The sequence below is a fragment of the Procambarus clarkii genome, chromosome 18 (genome assembly GCF_040958095.1).
Source record: "Procambarus clarkii isolate CNS0578487 chromosome 18, FALCON_Pclarkii_2.0, whole genome shotgun sequence".
NCBI classification, from domain to species: Eukaryota; Metazoa; Arthropoda; class Malacostraca; order Decapoda; family Cambaridae; genus Procambarus; species Procambarus clarkii.
This window is the reverse complement of record NC_091167.1, coordinates 35,723,062-35,747,608: the sequence shown is the minus strand read 5'-3', so window position 1 is coordinate 35,747,608 and position 24,547 is coordinate 35,723,062. Positions and strand designations below refer to the sequence as shown.

Below are 24,547 nucleotides of genomic sequence, written 5' to 3'. Positions count from 1 at the left end.
ATAAGGAAGCAACAATAGGCATTTTTACTCTAATTCGCTAAGGAGGACTAATGATTATACAAGCTTGAAGAGGAAGCTGTATTGACGAGGGCCCGACAAGCTTGCGAGGAAGACGGGGTTGAGAGCTCGGTGAGCTTGAGAGGAATCCAATGTTGAAGGCACGGTAAGCTGCCACAACGGAACGAGCAGTAAACAAGTTTTGACTGTGTGGAGAATCACTGCCAACAGCTTAAACAAATCCACTCTCTCCACGCCAGATAAACGACCCAACTATAAATTGGAGTTACCAACACATAAAACTGAACTCTACGACGAAGTGTCCGAGTTTGTGCGCATGTGTACACCCCGCACTGTGTTTGGACGGACTGAGCTCCAGGGCCCCGATTTTGTTCCCGTGCTTGTGTAACCCAGCTGGCTCTGGAACTCGAATACAGCATTTAAACGTTACATGACTCCCATGTTTGGTTTTGTCACAATGCCGCTTTATATAGACAAAGAATTCTAACGTCAGAATAGTTATATTATTGTCCCGTTTTCTTTATTTGCCTGTACATGCAAAATCCAACCTGTTAACATAACCAGAAACGTGTGAACCCAACCATTAGCCTCACTGATTAGATGCATCCTGCAGGAACTTGTCGGCCGATCCTGAATGTCATCTCTGGCTGGACAAGAATTGGAGTTAATCCAAGGAACAGTCTTTTTTTATGCAGTTACCACAAAGCAAGGCTGGCAGCAAGCCGAGCTTGGGGGGGGGGGAGGCAGGTAGGAACAACTCTCAGACCTACTCCAGGTAAACTGTGTTTGTTGTGTCCTGAAGAATGACCAGTCGTTGGCCCTATGAGAACCTCGATAGGCTAAACACGATTCCTGTCCCCCAAGAACGGGGAAAAAAATATATATTTTTCGATGGAATTTTCTTGTTTATACAAGTAGACACGGTCTTGAAGATCTAACGTTATCATATGATTCTCTAATTGTGGCGCACCTGTTTTACATTGACCTTTCTACGATCTCCCTCCCTTTCTACGATATCTCTCCCTTTCTACGATATCTCTCCCTATCTCTACCTCCACCGCTTGGGGTGGACGGTAGAGCGGTGGTCTCCCTTCATGCAGGTTGGCGTTCAATCCCCGACCGTCCAAGTGGTTGGGCACCATTCCTTCCTTCATCCCGTCCCATCCCAAATCCTTATCCTGAAACCCCCCCCTTCCCAGGGCTATATACTCGTAATGGCTTGGTGCTTTCCCCTGATAATTCCTTTCCCTTCCCTCTCCCTATAGTCAAGGAGGCGACGAGAGGAACCAGGAGTCACGGCTAGGAGAGACGTCACCACCTACCTGTCTCGGAGTCGATGGTGAAGAGGAGCTGGGGGTTGCCGGCGGTGATGTTGTATGTGATGTTGGCGCCGGGGTCAGGGTCGCTGGCGTCCACGGTGACCACCACCGTGTCCGGGGGAGAGTTCTCCGGCACGCCCGGCCAGTACACGGGCCATGAGCTCAGCGGCCGGTGGTCGTTCACGTCCACGATCTCCACGTACACCTGTACACATACAGTACTCAAGTTATTAATGATGGAGAGACGTGGTGATGCGTAACAGGACACACACACACACACATAGATATGATAGAGCCCAATAGGCTCAGGAATCTGTACACCAGTTGATTGACGGTTAAGAGGCGGGACCAAAGAGCCAGAGCTCAACCCCCGCAAGCACAATTAAGTGAGTACAATTAGGTGAGTACACACACACACTAGAGCATATAGATCTAATCGACACACTACTTGATGAAGAGTCTTAAAAATATGTCTAATTTAATGAATACTAACTTTCCACGTCTACAACTGGTTATCTTAAATTCAATATTTGTTTGGGGGAGTCACGTGAGTTAGTAATAAGTTCAAGGAAAACAAGAGTGATTATTGGACGTGGAAGGATACACAAGCAACTGGTGTACGGGGTACAGGAGGACGGAACGTGTCCATGCACTCAGCGCCTGGTCCAGATTCATGGAATTCAATATTTATGAAGAAATGCAAGGTACCAGGAGGATGCTTAAATCAGCAGACATATCCCCTCTACACAAGGAAGGGAGCAAAGCATTGGCAAAAAATTACAGACCAGTTGCACTAACGTCCAACATAATAAAAGTATTTGAGAGAATGATCAGCAGTCAGCTCGGTGATGGAGGCAGTAGACATCTTCAAGAGAAAACTAGACAGTTTTCTCCATGGAGTGCCGGACCAACCGGGCTGTGGTGGGTATGTCGGCCTGCGGGCCGCACCAAGCAACAGCCTGGTGGACCAAACTTTCACAAGTTAAGCCTGGCCTCGATCCGGGCTTGGGGAAGTAGAAGAACTCCCAGAACCCCATCAATCAGGTATCAAGCAGGTCACCAGTTTCATGGAGAGCAATGACCTACACAACCCAGGCCAACTTGGATTTAGAGCGTGATCATGCCTCTCACAGCTATTTGACCACTACGACAAAATCGACCTTAAACATAATACAGGGTACAAAACACAAATCAAATATGGCCACTAGTAGGAAAGCAGCATGTGAAGGATTTAGGAATAATGATGTCTGACGACCTAATGTTTAGGGCGTATAACCAAGCAAATATTGCATCAGCCTGAAAAATGATAGGATGGATTACGAGAACGGTCAAATCCAGGGATCCCATCACAATGGTTGTACTGTTCAAATCACTTGTACTTGAGTACTGCTCAGTACTCACTTCCCCCTTCAGAGCAGGAGAGGTTGCTGGAATAGAGGGAATACAGAGAACATGTACGGCGTGCATAGACGCGATAAAGCTCCTAAATTATTGGGATCGTCTTATATCTCTCCAAATGTACTCACTAGAAAGGAGACGAGAGAGATCAAATAATATACACGTGGAAAATACTGGAGGGCCAGGTCCCAAATCTACATAGTAAAATAACAACATACTGGAGTGAACGGGGCCTGACGGCTGAGTGGACAGCGCTCGGGATTGTTAGTCCTAAGGTTCCGGGTTCGACCCGGAAGATTCGGCTCGATCCGATAACAAATGGACAGTTTCTTTCACCCTGAAGCGCCTTTTCACCTAACAGTAAATAGGTACTTGGGACAGCTGCTACGGGCTGCTTCCTGGAACTGTGTAACAAAAAGTCGGGGACCGGGCCGCGGGGACGCTAAGCCCCGAAATCCTCTCAAGATAACCTCAATATATGGAAGAAAATGCAGAATAGAACCAGAGAAGAGCAGGGGTCCCATAAGCACAACCAGAGAACACTGTACTAACATCAGAGGTCCAAGGTTGTTCAACATCCTCCCAGCGAGTATAAGGAATATTGCCGGAAACGCCGTGGGCATCTTCAAGAGAAAACTAGATAATTTTCTTCAAGAAGTGCCGAACCAACCGGGCTGTGATGGATATGTGGGCCTGCGGGCCGCTCCAATCAGCAGCCTATTAGTCCAGGCTCTCACAAGTCAAGCCGGACTTGGTGAGTAGAACTCCCAGAACCCCATCAAGCAGGAGCCAACACCTCCACCACCAATACTCCCCGCTGTGGTTGCACACTCTCTACAGGTACTAAACAACCTGTAGAAGTTTTAGTTGACAGCCATTCCCAACACACGACTAAGGGCTCAAGTGTGCCCCAACACAAGTGTGGGCTCGAATCATGAGTCTTGATAATAAAATCAATAAAATAACATCAGGCGCTTACGAAAGACACAAATCCAGATAGATAGAGTACATAATATAAGAATCAAGATGCTGCAGATGACTTTACGAGGCATTTACCATTTATATCCATCCGGAAGAGGGTAAGCACCTTCAGAACAACTACCGTGCAGGTATTGACAGGTGTCTCTCCAACACCAGGCCAAGTTGTCTGGCCAGAAGCCTCGCCGAAATGTCTGAATGCTGTACAACACCTGTCCCCCCCCCCTCCCTTATGGTTAGGATAATGCTCGCAGGTTTAGTTGGTGACGTTCACCTCACTTATCGTCTGTGTACTACCACTTCAAGAGTGTACAATATGCCTTGAACAACCTCAAGGACACCTACCAATACCCCTTCAACATCTGACAACACCCATATACACCACGCCACACCCACATGTACACCTCACCACACCCATGTACACCACGTCACACCCACATGTACACCTCACCACACCAATGTACACCACGTCACACTTATTATCAACCAACTACAGCAACACGAGGGAGCAACTCGCAGTGCTTCATGAGACATCTTCATTAAACTCACGAGGCCGCAAGATAAAAATAAACAACAAACAAAAGAGACGTTCAACAAAACTGACCAAACTTCGCACACAAAACATTGTCTTATATCAGCGAAAACTTTGGCAGTCTAAATATTTCAGCCGAAAATTCTTTTTACTTCAGGAAATTTGTTGGCGAGTCGCGCACTGGATAGAGAAGCAGTCGACTGTGCGGGTGAGTGTGAGCCTCACACTAGGACAGCGTGAGAGGGGATGGGGGGCTACCACTACAGCAGCGTGTGAAGGTTGCTACCACAACAGCAGCAAGTGAAGAGGGCTACCACTACAGCAGCGTGCGAAGGGGGCTACCACTACAGCAGCGTGTGACGGGGGCTACCACTACAGCAGCATGTGAAGGGGGCTACCACTACAGCAGCGTGTGCAGGGGGCTACCACTACAGCAGCATGTGAAGGGGGCTACCACTACAACAGCGTGCGAAGGGGGCTACCACTACAGCAGCGTGTGAAGGGGGCTACCACTACAGCAGCGTGTGAAGGGGGCTACCACTACAGCAGCGTGTGAAGGGGGCTACCACTACAGCAGCGTGTGAAGGGGGCTACCACTACAGCAGCGTGTGAGGGGAGTAAGGGGTCTACCATTGCAGTAGCTACGCATGCGCGCGACTCTTATGAAGAAAGGATATGTGCGACATTTATCTTTTGTGCCCTCTGTAATGCTTTTTGCGCTACCACTCACAGGATGGGTATGGGGTGCACAATAAATTAGCCGCCTCCGGCGGCAACAATCAATCAATCTACTCATCCTGCGAGCCTCACCAACAGAGTATTACTCACCGTGTGAATCACAGCCCGGTTGATCGGGTATCATTTGGAGATCTTTATCATGTTCTCTTTGGAACACCGTCAGAGGTCGGCCAGTTATGCCTCTTACGCTTAAGAGACTTTGAGAGTCTCTGGCTCTTAATGTTCATAGAACTGTTGCTTAGTGTACTTGTTGCTCCTCTGCTTTTCTAGAGCAGCTGTACTAGAGGTACTCTAGAAAAGAGCCCGAAAGCAGTCAAACGATTGTGATCATTGTACCAAGTGTTTGGCTAACATGTGCTAACCCTAGGACTAGAGTCAATCTGAAATAAGTAAAAGCCTTTATGTTCATGTCTGGATTAATGTCCGCTATCGAATGTATTTTCGATAGCGCTGTAAAACACCTGTCAAACTCCAGTATTTTTTTAAGTGAGGCCGTAATAATATCAGTGGAGGGGAGGTTTGAACATTCCACAACAGAGCGTGTATGAACGGTTTATAGAGGTACCTGCTTGATGGGGCTGTGGGAGCTCTTCTACTCCCCAAGCCCGGCCCGAGGCCAAGCCTGACTTGTGACCTTGGAACATTCAAACTTCGAAGCTGGTTTTGAATTCATCAGCAGGTGGGACTGCTGTTGGATTAACAAGTATTGGGTCATTGTTCTAAAGGATAGCAGAACTAAAACCATTCCTTCCCTCTGTCTTACTCCAGCTCTTTATCCTCACATGTCCTTCCAAGTGCTATATAGTCGTACGGGCTTATTGCATCTCCCCTTCATAGTTCCCTGGTCAAGTTCACAATGTTGAACACAGTTACCAGGCAATCTGTCCGGCCACATGGCTAATATTTTCGGGATGTAAGCACATCTCACTGTTCGAAACTACGACTCCATTTATGCTTCATTCATTTCCAGCCTAAATCAACGTTAACCAATGCACTTTAATTTTTTTTACATAGGCTGAACTATGCATGAAACTACAATATACATTAATTTAAAACACGAGAAATGAGAACTGTGATCTTGTCCATCGAGTTCCAGGTGTATTTGTAAATTATCTGACAACTTATTATCTGAGATAATTTTTTTAGCGCGCTCTTGCCTCGTCGAGAAGGATGGATCCAGTTAATGTATTTATTTGTCCAATGCAACACAAATTATACACATGCAGTCATTGGACACCGAACGATGTAGGGAACGATGGGGGAGGGGGGGGGGGTAATGTGCTACATAACATTACGGAAACTAACGCGTTGGAATACGGTCAGAATGTTTGACATGTAGGCCTGCTGGAAGGAAAATTGTTGGGCGTATACAAAAAGCCTCGTTAAGTGGGCCTCCTGCAGCATGATTCCATAGGTCTTCACCAAGTGTATGGCTGAGGAGCCAGTGTGGTCTCGGGGAACCACAGAGTGGGAGCCAGTGTGATCTCAGGGAACGACAGAGAGAGGCTTCAGGGAACCACAGATAGAGAGAGAGCCAGTGTGGTCTCGGGGAACCACAGAGATGGTCTCAGGAGAGACAGAGAGAGAGAGAGAGAGAGAGAGAGAGAGAGAGAGAGAGAGAGAGAGAGAGAGAGAAGAGAGAGAGAGAGAGAGAGAGAGAGAGAGAGAGAGAGAGAGAGAGAGTGAGAGAGAGAGAGAGAGAGAGAGAGAGAGAGAGAGAGAGAGAGAGAGAGAGAGAGAGAGAGAGAGAGAGAGAGAGAGAGAGAGAGAGAGAGAGAAAGAGAGAGAGAAAGAGAGAGAAAGAGAGAGAGGGGGGGAGGGGAACCTATCACCAGAGCGGCATCACTAGGGAATTGCGGTTAATCATCCTACCCGGGTTTCCTCAAACACCTTTGATGTTTAGCGTGCGCGGGTGGTGAGGCACAGGTGGCGGCGGGCGTGTGACCTTCCCAACCTCCTCGAGACCATCTGCTTCCCTTCGCCCAACAACAACTTCAACAATTCTAGAGACTGAAAATGCTCTGCCTTTTACAGTGCAACAGTTGTCGCTATTCGCTCATACATTCCTAATTGATATATTTCTCCAGTGCTTGGCACTTGTATTTTATATAAAAAAGGACTTTTTTTTGGGAAAGGAAGAATTCCTTCTGCAGTAGATGAGGAAGACGGGTGAGCCAGAGGGCTGCTCAGTTTGTCCGCCCGCCCATCCGCCCTCACCAGGCTGCGAGAGCCTCCAGTCCACATAATTATGCACCTACGCTGCCAAGGGCTTCCCTTGGTTCCTCCGACTTTCATGGACGATTCTAGTCAGCTGCTGTATTAAGTCTGATGATGAATACCAGATTGGACATTAATGGTGGCAGCCTTACCAAAGCAAGTGTGTGGAAGTACACAAAGAAATGATTATGAAAATAAGACTATGTAGCATTCCAAGTATTAATGACTTTAACGCCAGACCGCGAGTAAGGTTACAATCACACAAAGTTACAGCCCTGCTCCTGTGCCAGGTAAGTCCACTACGGGCTCGCCATGGTCCCTGCTACTTTGCAACTTTTTTTCCAAGTAGCTGTATTTAAAAGCAAAAACAAACAACGGTTACGGTCAACTGAAATACATGTCGGGACAGGAGTGGCGGCCGGATCCGGACGGGAGGAGACAAGGTGCCCAGGGCGGTGCTGGTGGCAGCCAGGCCGGCCGGCCGCCTCCCAGATGGTGCGACTGCTGCTGCTTCACCTTGTCACCCGAGGCGCCCTCACACACATGCACCCCCACACATGCAGCCCTCACGCATGCAACCCTCACACACACACATGCAACAACCCTCACACACATGCAGCTCTCACGAATGCGACCCTCACATACATGCAGTTCGCACGAATGCAACTCTCACACACACGCAGTTCTCACGAATGCAACCCTCACACACACATGCAACCCTCACGAATGCAACCCTCACACACATGCAGCCCTCACACACACATGCAGCCCTCATGAATGCACCCCCTCGCATTCAAGGCTATACTAGCAGTCCGCTTAGGGCTGGTACACATGCCACCATGCACCACCTGGGCTCCGCACGACACACTATATTTATGCCGTCTGGTACATGATATATGAGCATGATATAAACCGATTTGCTTACGACTTTTCTGTTGCATGCAGAAAGATTACCCCAAGGTGTTACTTTACACACAAGCGCTGTTGCACTTACGTCAACCTGGTAAATGCCAAGCAGTTTGTTGTACTGTTATATATAAACATCACTAAGCGTTCGCACGGTCAGTAGCTGGGAGACATGCGGACCGAGTTCACCACTACTGGAAGTCCAAGCGCTTGAGATTGTGACACGAGAGGTGTGAACAGGGCGGCCGCTAAAGCCAACAGCTTGAGTGTAACCGGCATGACGGGGTTGCCTTACTACAGTGGAAGGCTGCCAATCTTGGCGGGAAACCACATCTGATAACTTAAGAGCCTCACAGACAATCTTTTCAGAGCTGCTTTTGAGGCCTCGGACCAGGTACTGGAACCGGTTTGGTTACTTCGCGCCATGTTTTTTTTTTCCTCAAGAACAATGTCTCTCAATAGTTTTACATCCAGGTTTCCCTAATTACCGCTCAGTGTAGCGCAGAAGCGAACAATGCGAGAACGAAGCCCATTTATAGTATCTTGGTCAGGATTCGAACCCAGACCCGTGTGCTAACGACAAGAGCACTGGATGTTACCTCTCGCAAAAGGCTGGTAAGTACACAGCCAGATTATCCGGTGTAACAGCGGCCATAATTCGGGAATTGATTTGATTTATAGATAATTAGTTGTCTACCAGTCTGTGGTTCCGGGAATCAATGCCCCCACGGCCGGTCTCTACTAGAGCTACTGGTTGGCGGTCTGGTCAACCAGGCTGTTTGTCACATTCCGAACGTCGGGAGATCATTGACGTCATGTGTATACAAACATTCAATGGGCTAGTTTTACTATCTCGGACTCAAATCAGAGAAGACAGGCTGTGTGGTCCAACAGAACTAAACAATTTATCCATAAAGAATGCTGATTCATTAATAATTTCTCATGAGCCACGAGAACGAGGTTTTAGCGACAATGTGGCCCTGTTCGTGTAGGCTTCTGGTTAGGGTTTTCAGCTGTCGATTTAACTGTATCTGTAAACATTTGAATCGATTTTATCAGGTAAAAAAAAAAAACATCTTGAGGTTATCTTGAGATGATTTCGGGGCTTTTTAGTGTCCCCGCGGCTCGGTCTTCGACCAGGCCTCCACCCCCAGGAAACAGCCCGTGACAGCTGACTAACACCCAGGTACCTATTTTACTGCTAGGTAACAGGGGCAGAGGGTGAAAGAAACTTTTGCCCACTGTTTCTCGCCGGCGCCCGGGATCGAACCCGGTACCACAGGATCACAAGTCCAGCGTGCTGTCCGCTCGGCCGACCGGCTCCCAACACGACTTGATAATGGTCCAAGACTGACAGAAATGTCGTCGTTTCTTAATTTTCTGATGTGTAGTTTGGTCATCATATCTTCAGCCACGTTACTGTGACTCGTCATCTATTAAGTAAAAACGCTCTAACGTTGACTTTAGAAGCGTAGAAGACCTCCCAGAACGCTCTCCACGGTATACACTGCAGGTATACCTAATTACCCCAAAGCCTCAGGCCTCGTCTACAATCATGAATAACGCATTATCCAATACGCTTATTTTTCCAACGTCTGCAAGAGTCTTCAGTAAGGAACGGCGTTGATATCTTTGCGGTGTTAAAAGAATACAAAGTCACACAGCCGTTCCCAGTTTATTTAAGTCAGTCGTAATATTTACAGAGATTAGTTAAGCAGTATTTCTCTTCTTGATACCATATTATATATAGTTATGAAGTATTAGTCTCTTAGTCTCTTTGTGTTTCAATAACTTGGTGTTTGCTTGCAGAGAAATGTTCGTTAATGACACCGGCCTGCAGTGAGTGACCCGTCAATATAGTGAGTGACACCTTCATTTAGTGAGTAACGAGAGGACGGGAGTTACTGCGGGTACACTCAGGTGTCCCCTCATCGACTCCCCTCCCACATGCATCTTATGACATACAAGGAGCCGCATTTTCAGAACGTGCCCCATAAACTGACCGCCTCATGCCACCAGCGTCAGTCCGGCCGTGATAAATGCCAGCTCGGCATTCAGTGGCCTTACACACACAAATTCCACACTATGCTAAATCCTGGCTGGCACTGAGACGCGCCTCTAGGCCCCCCCCCCCCCCCCCACCACGTAAATCGACGAATCGTAGTTGCATTAACCTTGTTTTGACAGCATTTATTACGAGTCCGCTCATGCCGCTAAACTGCAGAGCACCGCCTCATTTGACTCTTCACTCTCAGCTATGAACACACTTGGGTCGGAGATTTGCATTACAACGTGACGCACATTTCCGGCATTGCTGCTGCATTGGTCGGGTCCCGCCCCGACGCGGGAGCTCCTGATGCGTTGGTCGGGTCCCGCCCAGACACAGGAGCCCCTGCCGTAATACGCAGATTGTCGCCTGGAGAGCAATGAGAACCGAGTTATAAGAGCTCCATTTGCCTTGTACACGAATTTCTCCTTCGCTGAGGGATGTATATTCATACTTACGTCCACTAAACATACAATTTTCCCATCTCATAAAGTGTAGTGTGAGTGGATACTGGAGCAAGGCGGTGTGGTTAATACAGTGCCAAGGGCCAAGAGAAGCAGCTCTGGACGGCCACTTGAGACTGTTTCCAAGAGACCTGGTTGATACCTGGTTGATGGGGTTCTGGGAGTTCTTCTACTCCCCAAGCCCGGCCCGAGGCCAGGCTTGACTTGTGAGAGTTTGGTCCACTAGGCTGTTGCTTGGAGCGGCCCGCCATACCCACCACAGCCCGGATGGTCTGGCACGCCTTGGAGGAAACTATCTAGTATCCTCTTGAAGATGTCCACTGTTGTTCCGGCAATATTTCTTATGCTCGCTGAGAGTATGTTGAACAGTCGTGGGCCTCTGATGTTTATACAGTGTTCTCTAATTGTGCCTATGGCACCCTTGCTCTTCACTGGTTCTATTCTGCATTTTCTCCCAGCAAGCATACAAAATATTGCCGGAACAAAGGTGGACGTCTTCATGAAAAAATGAGACAAGTTCCTGCAAGAAGTGCCTGACCGTTCGAGTTGTAGTGGGCATACTTAAAGCTACGTACCGCTCGAAGCAACAGCCTGTTGGACCAAGTTATAATTTGGGAAGTAGAAGTACTTCTTAAACTGAACTGAACTGAACTTCTTCCTGAACTTCTTTTCAGGTACAATCTAGGTATCAAGGAGCTTCTCCGAAGGGTAAGAACTGGATGAAGAGGTGATATAAAAGGACAACCAAGACGATGATGATTTATATAGTCTGTTGTTCTAGATTCAGCTACTGGGAACAAAAAGTTCCAAGTAGCACGGGCTATGGTGAGCCCGTAGTGGACTTACCTGGCACAGGAGCGGGGCTGTAACTGATAATTTAGTCGTGTATATACAAGCCGAGGGGTAGAGTGGGGCCCAACCCGCACCCCTCTGGAGCCCGCGTCCCGGCGGTAACCAGGAGCACTACTCAATAGAGTCAACATGGCCGCCCATAATGAAGGGACTCGAATACTTGGCGGAGCAAAAGTGCAGAGCTGCCTGATGAATATTCAGGCAATAAACACAGGCCACACCCACGATTATACGGCAGTGTGGGAGTGTACAGAAGGGAATTCCTTCTGTTTTTCTGCACTTGTGGCCAGGTGATTATGTCTGGCTAAGATTGAGCCAGGTAGAGGTGTAGGATTTATACCTGGATAATACCGAATTACTCAGATTCTTAACATTCCCGCTTAAAGTCATGTTGACTGGCCACAAGTGCAGCCGGTGTTGGTATGCCTTGGTAATGAAGTTGAGCCGTGTGCGTGGGCATCCCGCCCATACCACACCCACCTCACTACTGCTCTTACACCGCTCAACTACACACCAGCTCGACGGGTTGCTGTACAACCCTGCACGCTCTGACCTACAACCATGCTCTTCCCGTCGTTGTAAACGCACCCCTCAACCTACAGTCACCTCGACACGACACACTCTAAAGTCACTCTTCTGCCACTGTGCACCTATGCACAGTCAGCTGCAGAGTCCTGTATGCACAGTCCCGTTGCACTGTGCAGACCCCCTAACCCCATTTCTAGTCAGTGTGCTGATGTTGAACCCATTCCACTGGACCAAAGTTTAGGAGGGAGGGGACGAGTCGGGAGGACTCACTTGCGGTGTGGTACCCGGGAGCCCAAACACACCCCACCCCCCAATCCTGCTTGACACGTGAACATGGCACTGGTGACACTATGAGGCACTCACGTGAAGTGTCGCGTGCTTGGGCACGGTGCCTGAGTCCTGGGCCCTCACACTTAGCCAGTAACGTGAGACCGTCTCCCGATCCAACCAGGACGACGTGTAGATGGAACCTGCAAAGAGAAAACAAGGAATGGTTACTTTCTGTACACCTGTTTACACAAAGGGTTACTCATGTCACACCTGTCAACACAAAGGGTTACTCATGTCACACCTGTCGACACAAAGGGTTACTCATGTCACACCTGTCAACACAAAGGGTTACTCATGTCACACCTGTCAACACAAAGGGTTACTCATGTCACACCTGTCAACACAAAGGGTTACTCATGTCACACCTGTCAACACAAAGGGTTACTCATGTCACACCTGTCAACACAAAATGTTGGCTGCTAGAGAGCAACAACAACAACTGCTTGAGTAGTTCACATAGGCTTACCTACTTGGCGCCTTCTTTCGATAATTACATAATTATTCAATAAGAATCTCCTGCTACTATTCAGACCCCCGAAATGGCAGTCAGCATTATGTTAATTAAAACCGCAAGCAAAACACAAAATATTAAATTTAAACTTCCGGTATGAAGTTAACGGTGTCAACGGTTAACTAACTGTTGATCGGAAACAGTGCAGGTCACAGAGCAAGAATCACGGGACTGCGAGAGCAGAGCAACTCGCGAAACTGGCCACAGGTACGCCAAACACCGACAGATGCATGGAAATATGAGTAATATTCTTGGCACAATTAAAGCGGTCTCGTAAGTCTCTTAACGGCAGCACCACTGACAAGGGTGTGGCCGTCGGCCGGCACACGGGAGGAGACAAGGGTGTGGCCGTCGGCCGGCACACGGGAGACAAGGGTGTGGCCGTCGGCCGGCACACGGGAGACAAGGGTGTGGCCGTCGGCCGGCACACGGGAGACAAGGGTGTGGCCGTCGGCCGGCACACGGGAGACAAGGGTGTGGCCGTCGGCCGGCACACGGGATACCTGGTTGATACCTGGTTGATGGGGTTCTGGGAGTTCGTCTACTCCCCAAGCCCGGCCCGAGGCCAGGCTCGACTTGTGAGAGTTTGGTCCACCAGGCTGTTGCTTGGAGCGGCCCGCAGGCCCACATACCCACCACAGCCCGGTTGGTCCGGCACTCCTTGGAGGAATTGGTCCGGTTGGTTGGTCCGGCACTCCTTGGGAGACAAGGGTGTGGCCGTCGGCCGGCACATGAAGGCAACGTGTCTCCGGCTGTGGTCAGATATCAAGCGCTATCCATTCCAGATATACATTCCTCCCTCGCTCGTTCTTGCCCCACCTTATTCTTCGCGCTTTTGCAAAGCTGAGAGACGCTAATGTCAGGACACAGAGGGAGGGAGGGAATTATCAAGAGAAAGCGCCAAGCCATTAGGACTATATAGCACTTGGAAAGGGTCAGGATAAGGATTTGGGATGGGGGGGGGCGGGGGAGGGGGGGGGGGAAGGAATGGTGCCCAACCAATTGGACGGTCGGGGATTGAACGCCGACCTGCATGAAGCGAGACCGTCGCCAAGATATATTACTCAGAGCCTCTGAAAAACAAGTATCGAGGCACAAATGAAAAATATGCTAAATAATTAGTTTGCCTCGGTGTTCACCAGTGAAGGGTTGTTTCCGCCTACGCAACGTGGAAACAATATACAATGACGACGAAAATAAACTACCCAACTTTAGTGGAAGTTGGAAACAACGAAAACAATATACTGAATCAAATTGAAAAATTCAATCTAAATAAATTGTCAGGTCCAGATGTGGAGTTCAGCAGTCACGAAGGAGTGCAAATAACTTTGTGACCTACTAATGAGTATATTAAATTGATCAGTGAACACAAATAGCCTCTACTGCCTGGAGAGGCTATTTGACGGCCTGTTGACGGCCAAAGTGATCCCGTCAACAGTGTGCAAGTTATTTATGGCTATAATACACATAGGGTCTGATAAAGAACACTAATCATTGATTCTTGTCCGAGCAATCTTCTCTCACAAATGTGAGAGAAGCCGACTGTCTCAAGCGTATTTGAGACAGTCGATAGCAATAACAATTATTATATTGTCTATCTTAACCTCAGTAAGGCCTTTGACACTGAAGTCTCAAGAAAAGCTAATCTGGAAAGTTGAGAATTACGGTTCACAATTGGATTAGAGTTTGGTTGAAGGTTATCAGTGTGGTAAGGCAGTAGGAAATATGTCACTTGGGGGGCGTTTTCCAGGGGGTCTTGCGTTCGTGCTATATGTGAACAACCTAAACATTGTACTGAACAGTAATGTCACCGAATGACACGACAGTGGGGCGAATTATATACTTGAATGAGAACTCTGCAAATCTCAAGATAGACCTCACCACATAGCAGAACTAGCCAAAGAGTGACAAGTGCAAAGTCCTAAACTTGGGAAATGACATTGGCAACGTCTGTCGAATGAACGATGCAAATTTTAGCATATCTAGTGTTGAAAAAGACTTGGCGGGTCATGACTGGTAGTGATTTAAGATGTAGGCAGCGGTGTCTTCACTTGAATAACAAAGCGAATGCAATGTTTGGACTTACAACCAGATGCGTCACCAATGAATACATAAACATTGTTCTTCAATTATATTTGGCCCTTGTAAGGGCCCCACTTGAACTATGTCTTTTAATTCTGGTCACGTATTACAGAGTGGACGACCAGGGACCTCTCATACGAGGGAGGTCAAAGTTGCTCGCCTTGCATTCCTCAAGAGAAGCACAGGTCGAGAGAAGACCTGGCCGAGGTCTTCAAGTAGATTAGAAACTATCAGATGAGATCAGAACAGATAACAATAGTTGTACCTGCTTGATACCTGGTTGATGGGGTTCTGGGAGTTCTTCTACTCCCCAAGCCCGGCCCGAGACTAGGCTTGACTTGTGAGAGTTTGGTCCACCAGACTGTTGCTTGGAGCGGCCCGCAGGCCCACATACCCACCATAGCCCGGTTGGTCCGGAACTTCTTTTTAGAAAACAGTCTAGTTTTCTCTTGAAGATGTTCCGGCTATATTTCTTATAGTCGCTGGGAGAACGTTGAACAACCGCGGACTTCTGATGTTTATACAGTGTTCTCTGATGGTGCCTACGGCACCTCTTCACCGGTTCTATTCTGCATTTTCTTCCATATCGTTTACTCCAGTATGTTGTTATTTTACTGTGTAGATTTGGGACGTGGCCCTCCAATATTTTCCATGTGTATATTATTTGGTATCTCTCTCGTCTCCTGTCTAGTAAGTACATTTGGAGAGCTTTGAGACGATCCCAATAATTTAGGTGCTTTATCGCGCCTATGCGTACCATATATGTTCTCTGTATTCCCTCTATTTCAGCAATCTCTCCTGCTCTGAAGGGGGAAGTGAGTACTGAGCAGTACTCAAGACGGGATAACACAAGTGATTTGAAGAGTACAACCATTGTGATGGGATCCCTGGATTTGAAAGTTCTCGTAATCTATCCTTTCATTTTTCTGGCTGCCGCAATATTTGCTTGGTTACGCTCCCTAAACGTTAGGTCGTCAGACATCATTATTCCCAAATCCTTGACATGCTGTTTTCCTACTATGGGCAGATTCGATTGTGTTTTGTACCCTGTATTACGTTTCAGATCCTCATTTTTGCCGTACCTGAGTACCTGGAATTTATCACTGCTAAACATCATGTTATATTCTGCTGCCCAATCGAAAACTTTGTTGATATCTGATTGTAGTTTTTCAATGTCTTCTTCAGAGGTAATTTTCATGCTAATTTTTGTGTCATCTGCAAAGGATGACACGAAGCTGTGACTGTTATTTTTGTCTATAATATTCCTTATATGAGAATAAGGAACAGCAGTGGTGCAAGGACTGTACCTTGCACCACTGAAGTACAGAGCTTTAAACTGCGCTTGGACTCGATTTTATTTGATTGACTGTTACCCCCTGTGTTCTGTTCGACAGGAAATTGAGTATCCAGCATCCTACTTTACCAGTTAGTCCCATTGACCTCATTTTGTGTGCTATCACCCCATGGTCACATTTGTCGAATGCCTTTGCGAAAGTCTGTGTATACAACATCTGCATTTTGCTTTTCTGCTAGAGCTTCTGTGATTTTGTCATAGTGGTTGAGTAACTGTGACAGACAGGATCATCCCGCTCTAAATGCATGTTGTCCTGGGTTGTGTAGCTCATTGTTTTCCATAAAACTAGAAATTTGATTCCTAATTACTCTTTAAAAAACTTTTATTATGTGTGATGTTAGTGCAACTGGTCTATACTTTTTTGCCAAGGCTGTGATAGTCTTTTGCCAAGACTGTAAGCTGGATAAATTCAAGTTCAGAAAGGATTTGAAGTAGTACTTAATTGACAACAGGTGTGGTAGACAAGTGGAATAGTAAATATACCGATAGATAACTGTGAACATAGCCTCGGTAGATGTATGAGGGAAAAGGGGGATGGGTCTTGACCGGCACCGCCCGGAATGAGCCAACAGGCCCGTTACAGTAACTACTACTACTTAAGAGTTTTATGTTATTGGATGTCTTGGATTGCAGAGGACAGCTTAGGATTTGATGGGGAGGTTTACGAGAGTGGAGATACTTGCGGCAGAAAAGACGCTCGCGAAGAGGAAATCCAAAAGCGTGGATTTTGTTTTGTTTTGTCGGAGGAAGGGGGGGGGGGATGTTATAGTATAACTTATGTAGAGTCAATATGGCAATGATCTCTCGACATGATGTCACTGTGGTGTTGTGATCGACTAGACTGTGTGTGTCTGCAACTGCATACCTTCGAGCACCAGATGAATGACGACCTGATGCAACTTCACTTGGGCATTTTTAAGAGGAACTGTTCATTTAAGCATTTTTCTTTTCCCAAACTTAAAGCTCCAGATTCTCGGGCAGTAGACGTTGCCATTGTTTCTCTAATTGACAAAGTCAGGAAAGGCAGGACATTGACCGAGTGGCAGAAGACTGACGGGGAAGGATAGCGAGGGAAGAAAGGGAGATGGTGGGGAGGGGGAAAGGGATTGAGGGAGGAGGTGAGATAGGAAGTGAGGGGAGAGATGTTGTGGGCGAGGCATGGGGAGAGGGAGAGAGGGTATCAAGCAGAGGGAAGGTAGGTGGACGTGAGGACGGGAGTACAGTATGATACAACCACCACCTTACTCTGGGTACCGTTAAGGAGGGGCCGAGGAGTGGTATGTCGCCCACCACCCAGACAAGAGACACCACAGATGATAATGATGATGAGGATGATGATGAGGATGATGAGCCTCTTGACACCGTCCTACACCTCTCATCTGCTTTTCCCTTGCAACAGGCAAGACTGGGTCTGACCGCCTCGTGAGCAGCTCACTGTTCCTTCATTCCCCCAGTAAAACGCATGAAACTCTACACGTTAACCAAATCAATTATTATGAAATCTCATTTTCAGAAACTCTCAATTAGAGATGTTTCAGATCAAATAACTATGAGTAAATACAGATCTAAATAATAAGTTATTCAAAAGGGGCACTATAAGTTAGAACGAAATAATAACACACAATTTTGCCAGTCACGTTAAAAACCAATCATAAAAATATAACTTGAAATGTATACATAACACTTGTTACTGTGATGCGCACGAATAACAAGTAACACAAGAACAAAGACGAAGACAAGCACAGAATAAGCACTGGAAAGGCATCACCTGGGAGGGCACTATCACATTACACAGAGAAATCACATTAACTTGATGTATCTGAGAAAATCAGCAGGAGCCGTGATGAGGATTCGAACCTATGTTCTGGATACTCCCAAGCCAACGCCTTAGACGACTAGACCACAAACATCGTAAAGAGATTGCAGCCTGGGATTCTGCCGGAACAACCGTGGACATCTTCAAGAGAAAACTGGACTGTTTTTTAAGAGAAGTTCCGGATCAGCCGGGCTGTGTTGGGTATGTGGGCCTGCGGGCCGCTCCAAGCAACAGCCTGGTGGACCAAACTCTCACAAGTCAAGCCTGGCCTCGGGCCGGGCTTGGGGAGTAGAACTCCCAGAACCCCATCAAGCAAATCAGTATCTGCTGTATCCACGAAGGTTACCATACTTCCCACCAGTGTAGTATAGTAACCACGTTACAGAAAAATACGGTTAAAGATCCTAGCTCAAAATTTAACGTCTTAGAAGACTGGTACATCCTCAAGTATCCATTAAACACCAACCTACCCACCTCAGCTGCTTAGGACCCGGGCAGACACGGCCAACAGATTTAAGATCCAATCTTCCCTCCAAAGGGTACCTGATCAACTGTATTTCATGTCAGACACGAACCGCAGCGTCTAACAGCCTGGTGAACGAGGGAAAGAACAGAGATGAGGGAGCCAACAGGGAGATGACGGAGATAACAGGGAGATGAAGGAGATAACAGAGAGGTGAGGAAGACAGGACAAAGAGAGAGGGGCAAGATATGTAGATACAAATCGCCAGGTAGAGTCACACAGGCGGCAGATAAACAGGAGGCAGACTAACAACTCAGACAGCCAATCATCTCCCCGGAACCACCAGTTACCAACCACACTCAGGTCTCCATGACGGAGAGTTGGTCTCATCACACACGGTACCCTCGAAATCTTTACTATTGATCTGTCGGCATTTTAGGGAGGCAGGAATTTAACAAAAAGACAGCGTTGATGGGAAAAATTTATGTTCGCGATATCAAAACTTCAACCGAGTGCTGAATATGATAATTGAATAGAGTGCTGGACACTTAACTCGGTGAGTTTAAGTACAGCTATAAAATAAACATCTATTAAAATTCCTTCTTGCATCTGCATCTCATAAGCGATCATTTCAGCGCATGAGCTACGAGGAAAGGCTAAGGGAGCTGAACCTCACATCCCTGGAAAACAGAAGAGTAAGGGGGAGACATGATAACCACCTACAAAATTCTCAGGGAAATTGACAGGGTGGACAAAGACAAACTCTTTATCGTGTGAACAAGAGGACACAGGTGGAAACTTAGTACCCAGATGAGCCACAGAGACATTAGAAAGATTTTTTTTCAGTGTCAGAGTAGTTAACAAATGGAATGCACTAGGCAGTGATGTGGTGGAGGCTGACTCCATACACAGTTTCAAATCTAGATTTGATAGAGCCCAGTAGGCTCAGGAATCTGTACACCAGTTAATTGACAGTTGAGAGGCGGGACCAAAGAGCCAGAGCTCAACCCCCGCAAGCACAACTAAGTGAGGACAACTAGGTGAGTACACACACACACACCAAGACCTCCCCTCCCACCCCCCCCCTCACGCACTTATGTTTTTACAGACGGTTCTTCACAAGTCATTATAGCGGCACCATTTCTCATATACGCCAAAGAGAAATGACCATTTTCATCACATTCTGAAGCGAATGGTTCATAAATAGAACTTTTAATTACAAGTTATGAGCTGTGGGGCCGCCCTGTTGACAAGGAACCCGTCACAATGAGATTCCTGCCGGTCCTATTCTATTGATTCCAAGCATTATTTTTGTCTTTATATTTTGTTACACACAGATTTCCCGCCATTTCGCGTCACCTGTTGACATCGATATCGTTGCTGACGTCATCTGGTAGCGTCGCTGGCGTCACCCCCCTGGCGTCACCTGCCGGCGGGTGACGCAATTCGATATTCCTGGGTCTAATTATTTGAATAACCTGATGCGATTTTTCCTTTTTTTTATTTGCGATTGATTTAGTATTCTTTCCAAGGACTTTACATTAATATACAACGTACTAAAGAAGCGACTTTTGTTGCAATGTCAGCGACGCATTTTCAGGTCATTTCAAAATATAATAATTATTTTCCCCTTACTACAAACCAAAAATACAAAGATGAAATTGTGTTTCCACAGAATTATATACGAATTAAATGCATGTTTATATTCGAGGGATTAAACTACACATTTAAAATGTGAATATTTGCATAAGTATTTACAGTATTCCTGGAAAAATTATCATTAATAAATAAATAAATAAATATATATATATATATATATATATATATATATATATATATATATATATATATATATATATATATATATATATATATATATATATATATATATATATATATATATATATATATATATATATATATATATATATATATATATATATATCCCAAGTTCCTCCCTTCAAGAAGCACTGAAACAAATAAATTGGTCTCAGATGCTTTACTTTCCTTACTTTTCTTTTTTTTCTTTTCGGTAACACGTTAATCACGCGCCATATTTCACAGTTGACTCGACTATGACTATGCATAAAAGACTATGCAAATGGCCTAGGGGGTGTTTATAATTGCCAATATTTCTTAAAGCATTTAATTACGGGCCTACTCCGTCCAGCCTATGTCCGTCCCGTACCCGGATCCGGTCCCGTATACAAATGCTACACAATTAGATGCTCACTTACAAGTTTTGTTGCATGTTTTCGGGTCAGTATTTCATTTTGCAATGATGTATTGTGGGGCTTGGTTGCCATCGAGTCGATCCAAGCTCTTTGTTTACCAGCTGTAGGACTGTGGCGTCTCATCTTAAGAGTAATTTACTTAGCCTCGGGCCTTCTAACATTTTGATCTCGTTCCACATTTTGATAGCTTGGTGTTGTTGTGTGATGTTCAGCAGTTGTGTGTTCAGGGGATTCATGGAGCAACTAGATTATCTGGTAATGTGGTGGACGTTAGGTTTTGCTTCTCCTCTTAGCTCCTTGCTTAGCACTGCTTGTAGTATTTGCATATTAATTGTCTTTAAGGTATGTAATGATACTGGAAGGTGTTATTGATGTTTCTGGGACGCCTTGTATAAGGACGCCTCGTATACGTGAAGCTGTATGTTTGTGTCAAAGTTACAACGAATCTTCTCAGTTTACCGAAAGCAAAGGCTTTATGATTTTTTATTAATGTCATACAAATTTTGAGACCCAGTATTCTGCCTGTGTAATATTGTTGGATAGTTTGAGTGTAATCAATTTCCCCTTCCCCTCCTCCGTACCACTCCCCCCCCCCTCCACTTCCCTTTCCCACTCTTCGGTCCCCCCTCTCCACTTCCCTTCCCCCTTCTCCGAACTTCTACTCCACTTCCCTTCCTCATCTCCTTCCTTCCCTACCCTGGGTTGAGGCCTGCTTGCTGCCCTGCGCCACCTTATTGCGTCATTAAGTGGAAATTACGGCAGCAGGCTTCGCGCCTCTGAACACCCTTCACTCACACCCTAGTCACTCTCTTCACCCTCAGCCCTTATCCCCCACCACCCTACAGCCCCACCATCGTCACCCGCAACCCCCCACCCACCCACGTCACCCCTACCTACGCCACTGCCAACTGCACAATGCCACGGAATTAAACCCCAGTTTTATGTCCGGAGGAGCCTCACACAACACGCACTCTGCTCTCATTTCTCCCCCTTTCTCAGTTTTTCCTTCCAGCTCTACCGCCCTACTTTACCCTACCGACCACCCTTCTCCTTCCCCCTATTCGATGCTACCAGCTAGAGATAACTTTGTCCAGTAGGGTGATGCTTGGAGCGGCGGTCCGTTGGCCCACATAGCCTCTGCAACCCAGTTGGTCCGGTGCTTCTTGCCTGAACTTTCTTAGTTATTTTTTTTCAACACAACCACTATTATTACGGCAATATTTCTTATTTTGGTTGAGAGGATATTAAAATGCCGTGGACCTCTGATGTTCGTACAATGTTCTATGATAGTGCCTATAACACTTCTACTCTTTATTGACTCTATTCTGCACTCTCTACCATATCTTTTGCTGCCGTGTGTTATTTTTGTTATATTATGAACCTAATCTTCCATGAATATATTATGTGATACCTCTCTCGTATCCTTTCCAGCGAGTACATTTTGAGGGCGTCGAGATTCTCCCAAAAATTTCGATGCTTGATCATGTCTATGCGTGCCGTGTATATTCTCTGTATTCTCTCTAGTTTAGCAATCTCTCCTGCTCTGAAAGTGGGAATTGAGTATCGCGTGGCACTCAAGGCGGGAAAGCATAAGGGTTTGAATAGCACTCATGATCCATCCTATCATTTTTCCGGCTGATGTTTTGTTGCTTTATGTTCCCCTAAACGTTAGGTCGTCTGATATCACTATTCCCAGATCCTTTACATGTTGTTTTCCTAATATGAGATCTGGTTTGCCCTGTACCTTGTATTTCGTTTAAGTTCTTCAATTCACCATACCCAAGTACCTGGAGTTTGTCACCGTTTAAAATTGTTACTTTTCTGCTACCCAATCAAAGACTAATTCTATAGGTTTGTAGCTTTTCAAGGCCTTACACAGGGAATAATTTCCATGCTGATTCTTCTGTCATTTGCAAATAATTATTTGAAGCTGTGGCTTATGTTTTTGTTGATATTCTATTCGAGAATTGAGAAACAGCAGTGGAGCAGGTACAGTTTACTGAGGTATTGAGCTTTTCACTGTGCTTGAAATTAATTTAGTTTGACTGCATTCTATTTGACAGGAAATTGAATAGTCACCTTCCTGCTTTGCCTGATATTCCTATGGACTAAGAGTACGGTGGTTCATGCCACAGCGCCTTGGGACATCACACCTACCTTACTTTACCTTGAACACCGATGAGAAATTGCAACAAAAATTTCGACCCGGGTTTTGGCCACCATAACACAAAAGAAGGCCCCTGGGACTCCTAAACCTCTCTAGTTGCGGGCAGAGAAATTGTATGTTTGAGGGGTGGGCTGTTGGTGGAGGGAGAGGTGTAGGATGCCTGTGGCTGGAGGAGGGTGGATTGCTGGTTGCTAGGGGAGGGGTGGATTGCTAGGGGAGGGGTGGGTTGCTAGGGGAGAGGTGGGTTGCTAGGGGAGAAGTGGGTTGCTGAGGGAGTGGGTAGGATAACACTGGCGCTGCAAGAGGGGGGGAAGGGGTGGGAGGAGGAGACGACGATTTACAGTTGAAAATAATACTGTAATAATATGAAGACGTGGGAGGGGGAATGAGGGGGGGGTAAGAAAGAAGAGAAGAGGCAAAGGAGGAAAGAGAGAGAGAGAGAGAGAGAGGCAGGTAGAAATCAGTAAAGGGTTGAAACTTTACAACAACAGGGTGATTGGGAAGAGAGAGAGAAGAGAAAGGGGGAAATCGCGAACCTTCCAACCATTATGGTCCGTTGGGGACGATTGGAGGACCGGTCCAATAAACCAATGTGAATCGCCAGCTGATGACAGCGTACGATAGCCCCAGTTGCTTATCGTACAGCTAGCGACAATAATTTGCTAATTCAAGAACTAATTATAATGACCGGCTACAACGAATTAGTATATATAATAACTAATTATCACCTCAATAACATGGCTAAATGGCAAGGCACGACACCTGAAAGTCGACGTGGGGGGGGGGGGGGTTTACCTGGGTTATTAATTAAATAGATTTATTTACACTCCCTCCGAGAGCCGTCACTCGCTGCGCGCGCCACGCCACTTCAGGACGGCTAAATAGTGAAGACTTGACGAGAGTTGGTGGCGGGAGGCGGGGATGATGCACCTAATATTTGCCAGTGTAGGCTACTGAACATATGGCCCTGTATGACTAACCATCCTGCGATATTGGGACTTCTAGTATCGCTGTTACCTTATTCACTCTTGTGTTCATGATGATATCCTCATAATGCACCCAGAGTCAGCCAGTGCAGACTAATTATCACATGCCTCTGTATGACTAACCATCCTGTGTGATGGGGATTTTAGCTTCACGTAGCTAGCTTTTTTGACACACTCTGTACTCACTTTCATATAGACTAGGGTAGCTGCACAAATGAAAATGTACCTAAATGTGTTAATAATAATAATACTGGAATAATAATAATAATAATAATAATAATAATAATAATAATAATAATAATAATAATAATAATAATAATAATAATAATAATAATAATAATAATAAAAAGTGGTGTTGAGTCCCCTTCTCACCTCCAACACTTGCACCTAATCTACCCTTTATTCGTGGCCCTTTCTCCCTTTACTCATATTACTTCCCTTCACTCGCCCCCCCCCCCTTCCACCTTTTACTCACCTTCTTTCACGTATACTTAAAACCTTAAATTTGCTCACATTTCCTCCACCGTGGCCATTAGGGCGAGTCAGCAGGGGACAGACGTGGCCGCATGACCTCTGTGGCTCACCGTGGCGTTAGTCGGGATTACAT

General features: G+C 46.3%; 1 protein-coding gene across 7 annotated transcripts in view; it reads right to left on the bottom strand.

The window, feature by feature from the left end:
* Window positions 1-24,547, bottom strand: part of LOC123754415 (fat-like cadherin-related tumor suppressor homolog) — a 669,154-nt gene that overhangs the window by 100,061 nt on the left and 544,546 nt on the right. For all 7 annotated transcript variants that reach the window (XM_069326495.1, XM_069326496.1, XM_069326497.1 and 4 more), the window contains exons 4-5: window positions 12,361-12,467; window positions 1,341-1,542 (exon numbers count right to left, since the gene is read on the bottom strand). In XM_069326495.1, the coding sequence (XP_069182596.1) occupies window positions 1,341-1,542; window positions 12,361-12,467 (309 nt within the window). The remainder of the gene's footprint in view (window positions 1-1,340; window positions 1,543-12,360; window positions 12,468-24,547) is intronic.